General features: G+C 35.1%; 2 protein-coding genes across 6 annotated transcripts; one reads left to right on the forward strand and one right to left on the reverse strand.

Moving 5' to 3' along the window:
• Positions 1 to 8,581: 8,581 nt before the first annotated feature.
• LOC121999688 (two-component response regulator ORR41-like) lies at positions 8,582 to 9,244 on the forward strand. The gene is made up of 4 exons (XM_042554334.1): positions 8,582 to 8,650; positions 8,744 to 8,890; positions 8,971 to 9,090; positions 9,170 to 9,244. The coding sequence occupies exons 1-4, from the start codon at positions 8,582 to 8,584 to the stop codon at positions 9,242 to 9,244; spliced, it is 411 nt and encodes a 136-aa protein (XP_042410268.1).
• An 803-nt stretch (positions 9,245 to 10,047) lies between these two features.
• On the reverse strand, positions 10,048 to 12,925 carry LOC122002361. Of its 5 annotated transcripts, XM_042557506.1 has the most exons (4): positions 12,839 to 12,908; positions 12,644 to 12,674; positions 11,782 to 11,877; positions 10,048 to 11,697 (listed from the first exon to the last, which is right to left on the reverse strand). In XM_042557506.1, the coding sequence occupies exon 4, from the start codon at positions 11,672 to 11,674 to the stop codon at positions 10,463 to 10,465; it is 1,212 nt and encodes a 403-aa protein (XP_042413440.1). In that variant the 5' UTR covers positions 11,675 to 11,697; positions 11,782 to 11,877; positions 12,644 to 12,674; positions 12,839 to 12,908; the 3' UTR covers positions 10,048 to 10,462. The 5 variants fall into 5 exon arrangements, with proteins under 5 accessions (XP_042413440.1, XP_042413437.1, XP_042413438.1 ...); XM_042557503.1 differs by lacking the exon at positions 11,782 to 11,877 and having other exon boundaries at positions 12,839 to 12,917; XM_042557504.1 differs by having other exon boundaries at positions 10,048 to 12,674; positions 12,839 to 12,925.
• Positions 12,926 to 13,392: the final 467 nt, after the last annotated feature.

The raw sequence follows: 13,392 nt of genomic DNA on the forward strand, positions 1-13,392 counted from the left end.
TCGGCGAAGGGAAGAAAAGAAACGAGGAAATAAAAGAGAAAGAAAATCTAGGTTTTTAATAGAAAACATAAGTTTATTATCTTAATCAACTCCTAACTTAAATGGGATATCCAAACAGGCTTTCTACGAGCCTATTAATTCATCCTCGTAAATTCGTCATACGAGCTCCAATTAATTTTTCAGAAAATTTCTAAAAATTCCCTTAATGTTATTCGTCCATAAAACTTTATTATTTTATTATTATTTGTTTACGGTATTTTATAATTTTCAACTTTGATACCATCTTATCCTATGTCATATTAGAGTTACCATATATTTCACCTAATGCTTGTACCTCTCTACCTTCTCCTTAAATATATTTTGCTTCATATCTTTTTAACTTCTATCACTTAATTATAGGAGTTGTATATATTTTCTTTCTATTGATATTATGTTTGAAGCGTATATCCAACACTATTAACCTATGCTTGGTAGTTAAGCTTTCTTCAGGGATAACCTTACAATTTTTACAAATCTTTCTATCCTTCTCCTAACCATAAGAAAGTCAATTTACAATTTATTATTTCCACTTTTGAACGTAACTAAATATTTTTCTCTTTTCTTAAAAAATATATTAGTTAATATAAGGTCATATACTATGTTAGAATCTAATATAGTTTTTTCTTTCTTCATTTCTCATTCCAAACCCGCAGCCCCCATGTATACTTTCATATTTCTTATTTTCACTCTAACATGCTCATTTAGATCTCTTATTAAAATTATTTCATTTGGCGGAATGTTGTGTAATACTTCATCTAAGTCGTCCCAAAATTTTGATTTGGTAGTTTCATCTAATTATATTTGCGGTGTATATACGTAAGTTATGTTTATATTTTCTTTTGTCACTATTATTTAAGGGTTATAATTCTATCTTCTATTTTAACTACTCCTACAACTTCAGCTTTTAACGAATTATCTACAACAATATCCTCCGCATTTTTTTCTTTACTTTTTTTATTTGTGTACCATAACTTAAAACCCGAGTTCTCTATCATCTTTGCATTCTCGCATATCCATTTTATCTCTTATACACATAAAATACTAATTATTCTGTTAATCATCATATCTATTACCTCCATTGATTTACCAGTGAGAGTTCCTATGTTCAATGCTTCAAATATTAGACTATTAGTTTTTCTATCATATTTATTTTTATTCAATCTATGGTATGAGAACTCTTGTTTATTTAACACTATACCTAAGTTCTCATGGAGATGTAGCGGTTCTTGCCGATACGTTACAGTCGGATCCTGTAATGTGAATTCTTGCATATTTAGTACTACCACTACAAGAAAAATGTTTTTTGGCGACGAAATTTTTCGTTGCTAAGTCATGTATTTTCGTCGCTAAAGTAAAATAGCAGCGATAAATATTTGTCGTTAATATCGTCGCTATAAGCTTGTCGTAAACGATATTTAGCGACAATTTGTAATATTTCTTTGCTAATATTACCAACGTATCATAATACGTTGCTAACACAAACATAGTCGCCGCTAAAAGACACCTGGATTAGCGACAAAATATTGCTAAATCGTCACTAACATTTGTTGTAATTAGCGATGGGTTTAGCTAAAATCGTCGCTAATTGATTTCTGAAAAATGTTGGATGGCACGATAGGTTTTGATGTGGTATGGTTGTTAGCGATGAATTTGAGCCAATTTCGTCACTAATAGTGAATTCTTAGCGAGAAATTTGATCAAATTTGCCGCTAACAGTTAGACGTAGCGACAAATTTTGGCCTAATTCATCACTAATAGTTAGGCTTAGTGACGATTTTGGTCCTAATTATCGCTAACAGATAAGGATTAGCAATGAACTTGGCCAAATTCGCCGCTAACCATATTTAATGATAAAAAAACGTTTTTTATTTACATTAATATCCTGTATATAGATTTACAAAATGATAAGCAAACTCATACACAACTCATACTTTAACATCATCAAGTTCACAAAACATGTACAACTCTAATAACATTCAAACTCATACAACTCTAACAAGTCTAACAAGTAACTCATACAACTCTAACAAGTTCACAAATCTTACATCATCAAGTTCACAACAATAAGTAGTAACACAACAAATAAAGTTCACAACATCAAGTTAACATCCAAATTCACAACTCTACCAAAAGTTCTCACAACATCAAAGTCTAAGATTAAAGAGGAGGTGGAGCTGCAGATGAATTATGGATCAAGGATTGTAATGCTCCAGGTGCCAACCGGTTCAGAATTTGCATTAATGTCAACTCATCTTGAGTACTTGCTAATTGAACTTGGGTGTTTGTCAGCTTTTCTTCTATGTCTACTAGCCGTTGGTGGATTCTAGCATTTCACTCATGGTGCATTAGTTAATATAGATGAGGTGACATAAGTGGACCTAACTGGCTTTGACCCACTTCCAAATCCTCAGATATATTTAGAATGAGTACTGAGGACTTAATGTAGTTTGACAATAAAAATACCAAGTTATGAAAATGACCAAGATGGAACAACCAAGATAGATATATGAACAAGAACTCAAAGCGAATCTGTGAATCATTGTGAGCTGATACTAAATACACATTGTCACTATATGAACTTTGAAATCAATGACAAAGCTAGAATCATAAAGAAATACAAGGTTTCATAAGTACCAATAGATGCCAACTATCTTTCATAGAGAAATACAAAGATAGATAACTACCAATGTCATACTAGACGTCAACTTTGTTCTTTCAAAAAAGAAATACATGGAAGATAACTACCAACGCTATAGTAATCTTACGTTAAGTCATTTTCCTCCAAAAGGAAAAAATTTATAAATAAAGAAGTTTTGATATATGAATAAAGAATTTAAAGTATATCAAATTGTGACAAACATGACAAGTAAATAACAGAACAAGTATTGTAGATCTGATCACAAACTATATCTGCAACTTGAACTGTATCAATATTATTTTTTATATTTTCTTGTGTTTAAACATACTCATCATGTTTCATCATATCATTCTAGAAATAACAAACATGTTAAAGATATCATAAAAGGTAATTATGCAAGTTAAAAACAAGTTCACTAAATAAGGTCATAACATATGTATGCAGTTTTGACCATCTGCCCAATTCACCCTTTTGAAGATAGTAATATGATCTTTTTTTTGTGATTGATCGCTCTGAAAAAATTAATGTGTTAATATTTTAATTAACAATATATGATAACTATAAAATTAATTAGCACTTACATTGTCATAACTATATTGAATGAATGATTTAAAACCTTCGCGATAATTATATGAGAGTTTCCCTCGATTTTCAGCATTTGTTGCATATCGTTTCTACAACACAAAATTTTGTATAAATTAAAAATTAGTTAGAAAACAAATAATTATATATTTATATCAAAAATATATTTGTTATAGAATGAGGTATCAAAAATATCTCTGATTCAAATAGAGCACAATAGTCCCAGTCATCTTATGTCACAAAACTCGATCGACATCTGTTGTCGGCGCTCAACAGGAGGAAGGTGTAATAACTTCTTATAATGACTATGCATTTTAGATCTATTGTCTCTATACCTTGCATTCATTAATAGGTCAGTCTCTTTTTTATTGATTACGAACTCTCCTGAAAATTGATATCAAAAACAATTTGAAAAAAAAATTTATTTTGTATGTGTTAGTAATAAAGGAGTGGTTATAAATATGTTGAATTACTTGTACTTACTGATCTATCATATATCATCCTGTTATTATCAGTGGGGGTGTGCTTCCAACTTTTAGCTTGTAAGGGAGCAAACTTCTTTACTGATAGACCTAACTCGGTCATAAATGAAATCACATTTAGGCCAATCGGATGTCCATCACTCTGACAAAAAATAATGAATAATTTACCCCATTCATTGATCTGGCGTCTTAGTCGATCGAAATGTGTGCCGCGTGTTTCCTATATAACAGTCGACCTGTAAATGCAAAGGTGTTAACAATTAACAAATGAAATACTTAAATAAATAATAAACTAATAAAACTAACCATTATGAGAACTATCAACATTAGGTGTCTACATAATTGGTAGATGCTCAATCCTCTTGGGTAGTAGGACTGTCACATATTCATGATATATAGATCAACATATATAGGTATCTATGAGTAATGAAACTTTATGTGATATAGATGAATTAAAATAAAGAAAAACATAATTACCATGTAAATAAAAATTAACATAGATCATCATATTCTGAAATAGATAATTGATCATCTACATCACTATCAATTTAGTAACTCCATCTTCAGCATTAAGAAAATTTTGAACATCCCTAGCCCACTCGTGCATTTGACATATTTAAGCTTCATTAGATGAAATATCTTGGTTAGTCTCAATATTGAAATTATATCCGGATTTAATTTCTTCGGATACTTAATCAACTTCAGTTACTTCTTATTTTTCTCGGTGTTGAACCTTTGGTACTACCTTTCATAGACATCCACACTTTATATCATTTAAATAATAAAATTAGTTTGCTTGGTTGACCAAAATGAATGGATCATCAGCGTACCATGTTTTATAAGTGTCAATATATAAAAGACCGAACTTTTCAACTATTGATTTTTTTTTGATTCAATTGGAATAATTCACACCAGAATAATTATACTTTATACTTGAAAGAGTAAAACAGTTGAATAATATCTTTCAACACTCCAAAGAAATCCAAATTATCACCATCATCGGATGATGGTACACTAACTCCACTATTTTGAGTAGTTCTGCGAGAATCACGGGACCTCCTATGGTATTGAATACTATTTAAAATGCATGCATCGTATAGTTGAACTTCAACATCAAGTCTCATTGCTAAATAGTACAATTCGTTTGTGATTTTTGAATTTGTTAAATTTTTTAATTTTATCATTTTATTCCTAAACCATGGTGGAAAATTTCTCCTGATATTATAGAAGTTGATTTGAATGAACTTCATGTGACAGAAATTGTAGATATTCACTACATAATTAAATATTTAAATTACAATTTCATAATGAAATATAAACAATAAAATTACATAATGTAAAAACTTACTTCCAATATTAGTCAACTTTACAATTGTTGAGAATACATCAGTGTGCTTTCTTATACAAAGTCAAAGACAATTTCAAATTATGTAGGTTGCCAAACACTCTTATTTGTTGTGAGAAAATACTTAAATTGCATGTTACTGGTTGAACATTTTTATTTCGTTCTAACCTACTAAATCTTATCTCAATTTAACACAATCAGTAAATATGTCTTCAAAATCATCTTCTTCAAAATTATAATCTTGTTCCTCTTCATTGACAATATTTATATTAATAAATGATGTAGCAGATTCTCAATGAAAGTTTTAGACTTTATATAATTTATCAAATACCCCCTTATAAAGATGTCCTCGAATATAATCAAAGTCATATTTAAATAAATTGTCACACATTCGATATGGACAATAAATTTTGGATAAATTTAAATTTATCATATAATTCTCTGCCCCCTTCAAACACTAATTCAACCTATTTATATATTCAGAACTAATCTAATTCTTAATTATTATTCAACTTTTATCTATATTTATAAAACCTAAATAAATATAAAAAAATCATATTATTTAATAAATAGCTCTTATACATAAGGTTGATGATAAATTTCAATGAAATTAATTAAGCAACTTACATTAAATAACTTAAATTAATTAATCATATTAAAAAATCAAAAATTATCATCTAAGTATCAAAATAATCCTAAAATTATCACCTAAATATCAAAATATCCATAAAATTATTATCTAAGTATCAAAATAACCCTAAAGTTATGATTACAATTTTGAAAATACTAGAAGAAGAATAATTCTAAAATTATTATCTAAGCATCAAAATAATCTAAAATAACGAAAGCTCATTAAGTTCAAACAATGGATTCCATATATATATATATATATATATATATATATATATATATAATCAATCATCAGTGCATTGGGCGAGAAGTGATTGAATAATTCTACTGCTTGCTATCTAGAATCACAATTTGTCACTACTTAGCTTCCAAGAGAAGTTCAAGAGCAATTGGTTAAACACGCATTTGAAAACATTTATACAGTTTAAACATGATCCATCGAGGCAAAATAAGTACATACAAACTATAGTTATCCAAGTACAATAAAAGTTGAATTACATGACAAGACCGCATTGAGTTCATAAAAGAGCAATCTAAGCTCGGATAGCAATCTAAAGAGCATTGCAGGACTCAGAATAGAGCATTGCAGCAAAAAAAAAAAAAGAAAAAAAGAAAAAAAGAAAAAAAGAAAGAAACACGGTGACAAGCGACTAGAATATCAGACAGCATTGGGTGTATCTCGGATAGCAATCTAAGCTCGTGTTTAATTTAAGTTTTGCAGGAGTCACCAGAGTCGGAGTAGGAGAGAAGGAAGATTCATCGGAACAAGTATCTGGAGTTGTTTGAGGAGAAGAAGAGCGGGTTGCGGCGGAGAAGAAGTGGAGGAGAAAGCTGATCACAGCAGAGGAGAAGCAAAGGAGAAAGCTGATCGCGATAGAGGAGAAGAAACGGATGATCACTGGGGAGGAGAAGCAGCGGGTGACCGCGACAGCGTCGGGAGCTATGGTTATGCACGTATTTTAGTGACAAATTTGGAACATTCGTCGCTAAGATAGGGTATTAGTGGTGAAATTTCAGAATTTTGCCGCTAATATTTATTAAGTCACTGGGCCCGCAGAAGAAAAATTAACGATGAAAACCTAATTCATCGCTAATACTAAAAATTCGTCGCTAATAATTTGATTTTTCAAAAAAAAATTATTTTTCAAATATTATAATTTGTGATGAACTTATATTTCATCGCTAATAATACAATTTAGCAGCGAACTACTATTTCATCGCTAATATTTCATCGCTATTTTACTGATTTCTTGTAATGTACACTCGAGTTCTGGAAATATATCGATCTTTACCGAGACTACAGTTAAATTCTACATGTTTTTTTTTGAAAAATAATTTAGCATTAGCATAATAATTTAATAGATCTATTTATTGAATATTTATCATAATTTTAACACGGGATGACATTCATATTATTTTTTTTTAAAAAACTATTATTTTCATTTTCTATTGAAATCCAAATCAGATGTAACCGATTTGAAAGGTTCGATTGATTTTGCAAGCATACGGATTTCAAATTGGTTGACTTTTGTATTAAAAATAATTGCCTTCACTGATTTCATTTGATTAGAAAATTCTCTTATAAATTAATATATATAAACTGAATTGCCTCACTCCTTATTTGCGATAGGCAATCCATCAATTTATTTAAAATCTTTTTAAAATATATTAAAATATAACCTCTCTTATAATTTTATAAAACCATCATTAAAAAAAATACTCAATGACACCTACGTGAAAGCTCAACATTTCAGCAAATCTCACATGCGTGAATAGGAGACGCTTAAACAATATTGAAATGTTCCAGTCACTGGCGTTAAGGAAGATCATGACAATCTGCAACATGTATATCATAATGTTCCCTCTGCCTCCTTCACGTACAGTATGATATTAATTCTCATCTCCTATCCTTTATAGCATGCTCTTCTTCACCTTGCCATTGCCATTGCCATTGCAATTGCCATCCATGAAGCATAATTGGATCCCTTGTCGAAATCAATCAACGACTCCACCCTCTTCGTCCTCGAAACACACCAACTTCCTCAACTACCCTGTTAAGAATTCTCACTCTCCAACTCGATTGACTCCGATACAGAATCGTCGATCGCTTTGTCTTGCCATAACCACCCCTCTTCGTTGTCATGCATGCTCAATGCCACACAACGCGGGCCGTTGCCAACCAAGAACCTATGGATCGGATCTTCTATCTGCCACGAATTACTTATGGCTGCCTGCGTAGATACGCTTACGTAATTCCTTTCGATAGTAAAAATTCGGCGGCAGTTAATGATTCCGATCTTAACCATTACAAGGAGGAGATGCAATGGCAGGCTACAGGTGGCGGTGCAAATAGATTTAATTAATTACTGGTAGTTGAGTGCCTGCTAAATTTGCTAATGGCTCCTTTAATCGTAAGCCCACTCCTCTCCTTTTAGCACGGTACCGAACGTGTCAGTGGAGCCGCCGGCCGGCCGTCTAGCGGTATCCTCACCGCCACTGCTCACGGGCAACGTTTAGGCCCGGGAGAGGGAAGCTCTAGCTAGTCAGCGATATCGATCCCGGGGCGACCGGAGCGGCAGGTCAGCTCGCGCGCGGTGACCGCACCGCCGCGGGAGCATTAATGCAGCGAGCAGTAGCCAGTAGGATGGTCGCTGGATTGCCATAACCGGCCTCTGCACCAGCGCGCGCTGCCCGCGTGGGACACAACGCCGCCCGGGCACGCACGGGCCCGCCCACGATCCTGCAGGAATATAATCCACGCACATTTATTTTAGTTACTATATATCTATGCACGGCGCCCTCCTCTTCTCCTCTCTATCTAGCTCTCTTCTCTCTCTCTCTCCAATTCGCTTCCCTCCTCCTCCGATGGCGGCCTTGGCGATCTCCTCCTGCGGCCGGAGAGCTCTCCTTGTCGACGACAACGTCATCAACCGAGTAATTCATTAATTGCATTTGCACCGGAAGTAACTGATTAATAATTAATTAATTATATTATATATTGGGTGGGTGCGTCATGCGTGCGTGCAGATGGTGGTGAGGAAGCTGATGGAGGAGCAGGGGATTGCCTTGGAGGAGGCGGAGAACGGGAAGAAGGCGGTGGAGCTGGTCAAGGAAGGCAGGGTCTTCGATCTCATCCTCATGGATCGGGAAATGCTCGTCATGGATGGCCCTCAGGTAATTAAAACTGCTGGATGCATGCATGCATGCATGCAACTCCTTATACACACGCATGATCTTCACAGAGAATTTCACAGGCCACTAAGCAGCTGCGGTCGCTGGGAGTGACGACCCCCATCGTAGCTCTCTCGGCCGACGCCATGCAGTCCGACAAGGATTCTTTCCTTCAAGCCGGCGCTGACGACTTCGTAGAGAAGGTATATATTTGAAGTTAAGTATTTTTGACAGACAAGGAAATCAATTGAATCTGTAACCGTGGATGTGTTTGGTTTGCAGCCTCTAAGTATAGATAAGTTTGCTTTGGTTCTCACGAAGTATGGCCTTCAGGATGGCCAAGCTGCAGATCAGTAGCTAGCTGTTTCTTCATCTCTGCATGGCGCATGCAGCCACGTTATGTCAGTAAGGACATAAATTATTGATCGTATTATATATGAAGCTGGACGTAAATTAGTATATATATGTGTGTAAATATCACTACTGGTGGGTTCCTGATTAGGTCAGTTCCAGATCGTATTATGAAGCTTAGATATCATTCGAGTGAGTCTAAATATGCTATAATTTGTTCCATTATTAATGCAGTTTCTAATTCCTTTTATTTTATTTTTTACTCTTAGCAAACGGGCTTCAGATAAATAAGAAAAAATAGAGAAAACAATGAAGAAATCAGAGGCTAATCATGTTCATTTCTCCTTTTATGCAACGACGTGGGACCCCCACCAGAGCCAAGTGGTGGCAGTTTCTTCATCTATCTATAGATATATATGGGGACCACAGGGACCTACAGGCACGTGGCAAAACGGATCATGCATTCAGGCCGTTGGCTATTTAGCCTGATTAACACCTTTATAGTGAAAACCGAATAATTAATAAATTTTAAGCTTTTTATAAAACACCTCCCTTTTTAAAATATATCGAATTTATTGCTTGTATATAATTTCAGTATAACTCTATAGATAGACTATACGTCTGGGACTCTACTATATATAGTTCCAACACTTTAGAGTTGTTTTCCCTTGATACCCCAGTCGATTCACAAAAAGGGAACAAAAAAAAATATTTTAAACACAAACTACATAACTCATTGAATTGGTGAGTCTTAAGATTAAACTATTTCAATAGGATTCTTAACAATAGGCAAAAGATTATTAGTTAAGCCAATTATTGAGAAAACAAAAAAAACGTGCAACAAAAGTTCAAACTCTCTTGGGACACAATATTACAGGTAAGTTCACTTTGAGCACTACTTTTAGTTCAGCAGGTGCCAAATACTGATCGATCTCATCGTTTGGCCGAGAATTTTACATAAGTTTGTCGATATTATGAATTCAATATATAGCCCTTCAGATACAGTAATGCTTTTGAGGAACTAAGTTAACTGAGTACCATTCCCTGCATCATGTCCTCCTCAAACCATGACAGTTAAAGATTCTTTCTGTGTTCAGGGAACAATTCAAGCTTGAGATTAATACTGAATATCGATAACTTGGTTGAACTTTCCCTTATTATGTTGCATGGCAGTTCTTATATGATCTAAACAATGGCAATGTTCATGCTTGTTACTTACGACCCCTACCGCCCTTTGATGAACTCAGCGTCCAGCGGAATTAGGCCTCCGCAAGGAGATAAAAGAAGTGTAAGTTGTTCCCCAAGATTAGCATCAATCCCTTCATGGCCGTCGAACTCGTTTAAACCAATTAAGTCTTCAATTGATCCCCTTTCCAACATGCAATCAAATAGCTCAGCTTCCTTTGAAAGTAGATTCACTGGTTCACTACTATCATAGTCTTCTTCCCTTGCCACCTCTATCTTCAACTGAGGCTTTCCTCTTCTCTTGGAGATATTGCAAGGATGACGAGGAGAAGTAGTTCTTGTAGATATGCCTAACATAGACGGCATCGAAGTAGTCTTTGGAGCTCCATTGCCCCGAACTTTTGAATCACATTTAGTAGCAGAATTCAGTGGGATCCTTCTTCTAAATCCTCGATCATCCTTCTTGTTGGCTTGTGGACTGTTCTGATGGATTCCCAACTTAGCCAGCTTTGACAAAGGAATTCTTGCAGTCGTGACACTTTTATCTTCCTTGCCACAGGGAGATGGGCATAGGAACTTCTCAAAGTCCAGGAAGTAGTACAAGCTGTGGTCGAGTGGCCAAAAAAGTGGTTCATCTGAATCAGTGCTTGTCGAACTGACTTCATCCTCTTGACCAACAGATGCTAAGGGTCTACTCGACGGCCAAGGTTTAAAGTCTCTCACAGCACTTAAGGCGCTGAAAGAAGGGCTGAGAAGATCAGAATCAAAGATGTCGAGTGCTGTTTCTCCACCCTGTACAAGCTCAGATGAATCCTTCCTCTCCAGATTCAACGAAGATATGCAAATGTCTATTCTTTCAAAATCCCATGATGACGTATCTGAACTTATACTGCTGCCCACTGAATTCTCAATTTGGTAACAATTGCAACCCTCTTGACAGGCAACTGAAATCTCTTTCCCTTCATCTCCGACGACACCTGCTTGTAGTCCCTCCTCATATTTTCCCTCAGAAATATCTCCCTTGTCTAAAGAAACAAGGGGGATTGTCGACAATGGCATTGAGGAGAATTGACTTTGCAGTGAGAGTCTAAAGCTATCGCACCGCGTAACATCTTGTGACCCATCAGAGCTTAGGATAGAAGAAGACAAGCTATCTGAAGATATCGACATATGCTCACTTTCTTCAGAGAAAATACCAGTGAAGTTAATTGGATCATCCACATCAATGATCCTTGGTTCACATTCAGTCATTTTTTAACAGTCATTGCTGCCAGCTAGATAACAAAGAAAATCATTATGCAGGACTTATACTCCAATGTTGGATAACTGCTACAAAAGGAAAGGCTAAGAAGTACTACATTGAACAAATCAACTATGCATATGCTTTGGATCAATTATGCTTGTGAAATCGTCCTATAAACCCAACAGCAATGCCCTGAGGATCCATTTGCTTGCTGGAAAATAACAATGCCCAAGTTACCACAAGTGGTCACTGGTAATTGATCGATAGTGGCAAATGCTCTATCCACATATCCGTGAGGATCAGCAGAATGAATAATGAGAGAAATAGGAAAAGAGACCAAGTTGTTCTACAGGAAAGTATGTTACAAACCAAGCTTCACATAGAGGTTGCAAGGAAAATTCTGTGCTTCTTTCTATCTCCAATATTTCATCCGTGTATCAGCTACTAGAGTAAATCTACTTGAGAAAGATCATTCTACAGTGAAACTTATTTTCATTGTTCCTTAAAGGTAATAAAATAAGTTTCAAACATTAGATTACATTTACTAATGCACCGAATGCCATCTTGATGCTTCAATAAACTAAAATGGAAAGAAAATGAGGGAAACATGGTAGATGGCCTTCTTTAAACAAATCAGTTTGAAAGATTTCCAATATCAAAACATGGATCTATTTTCTTCTCTCCATCAATTAGCATCTTTACAAATGATAACAAACAAACAAACAAAGAAGCAAACTGAACTCTATATAAGAACACTGGTAGAGGCATTATGAGATCATCCCCTGTTACAGGCACAGTCTTCTACCAATTATGATTCACCATGTCGTGCAAAAGTAAGATTCTAAAAACAAATCAAACACATAAGACCCAATAGAAAGAGCATGTATAAACTATCTACAAAAGAAATAATGAACTCATTTTCTTACATAAGAGATCATGATCATCGACAAAAAAGAGAAGAAAGAAACACTACAAACCTCAATTGCTCTACTACAGAGTCCTTTCTACCTGAACAAAAAAGACATATATATGATACAATTAAATGGCAATTATATTCTCACAAAAATTAACACCCCAAAAAGATGACTTTCTTATCCCAAAAAAAAAAAAAACACAGGAAAAAGATCAGATCATAGCGAAAGAGCTAGTGGTGAATCATCGTCAGAGATTACCATTGCCAACAGCAAAGTCATCACCTCAGTTGATCTCGTCGTCAAGGAGCGAGCGTGCGCCAGAAAGCAGGGTATCTCCTTCCCGCGTCTGAAACAGACACCGTCTACCCCGTCAATGCACGCCTTTTGATGCATTTAATCCAATTTCGTCGGTCTGATTACGATCAGACGGTGATCAGAGCAGTTACATCATGGGCAAGGTAGACATTTCATTTGCTGCTTCGTGGAGGCAGTGTAGCTCGGGAGTTGGGAAAAACGAAAAGGTTAAACGTTACTTCAAATAACGGAGGTCCGTCATTTACCGTTAGATCAAAATCGTACGTTCGATATGAGAGGTGATATATAAACGCCGTCAGTAAAAGATGACGGCCACGGACCGTCGTAGGATAGTGGGAGTTGGTTTTCCCCGCGCCAAAATTCTTCCTCACACGCCGTTCTTCACAGTCAACATGTACCCCTCTTTCTATTGATCAGACATTTGGGGCCATGCCACTTTGGCTAATTGTACCAATGGTAATTTAGGTGTCAGAAGCGAACGTTGATCAAACGGGTAA

This window comes from Zingiber officinale, chromosome 7A (assembly GCF_018446385.1).
Source record: "Zingiber officinale cultivar Zhangliang chromosome 7A, Zo_v1.1, whole genome shotgun sequence".
Lineage (NCBI taxonomy): Eukaryota > Viridiplantae > Streptophyta > Magnoliopsida > Zingiberales > Zingiberaceae > Zingiber > Zingiber officinale.

What these genes read in the sequence shown, in the direction of transcription:
- LOC122002361 (XM_042557504.1), bottom strand. Translation starts at nt 11,674, where the DNA reads ATGACTGAATGTGAACCAAGGATCATTGATGTGGATGATCCAATTAAC.
- LOC121999688 (XM_042554334.1), top strand. Translation starts at nt 8,582, where the DNA reads ATGGCGGCCTTGGCGATCTCCTCCTGCGGCCGGAGAGCTCTCCTTGTC. An exon ending in TCGTCATGGATGGCCCTCAG is followed by an intron (nt 8,891 to 8,970) that starts GTAATTAAAACT and finishes AGAATTTCACAG; the next exon opens with GCCACTAAGCAGCTGCGGTC. An exon ending in CTGACGACTTCGTAGAGAAG is followed by an intron (nt 9,091 to 9,169) that starts GTATATATTTGA and finishes TTTGGTTTGCAG; the next exon opens with CCTCTAAGTATAGATAAGTT.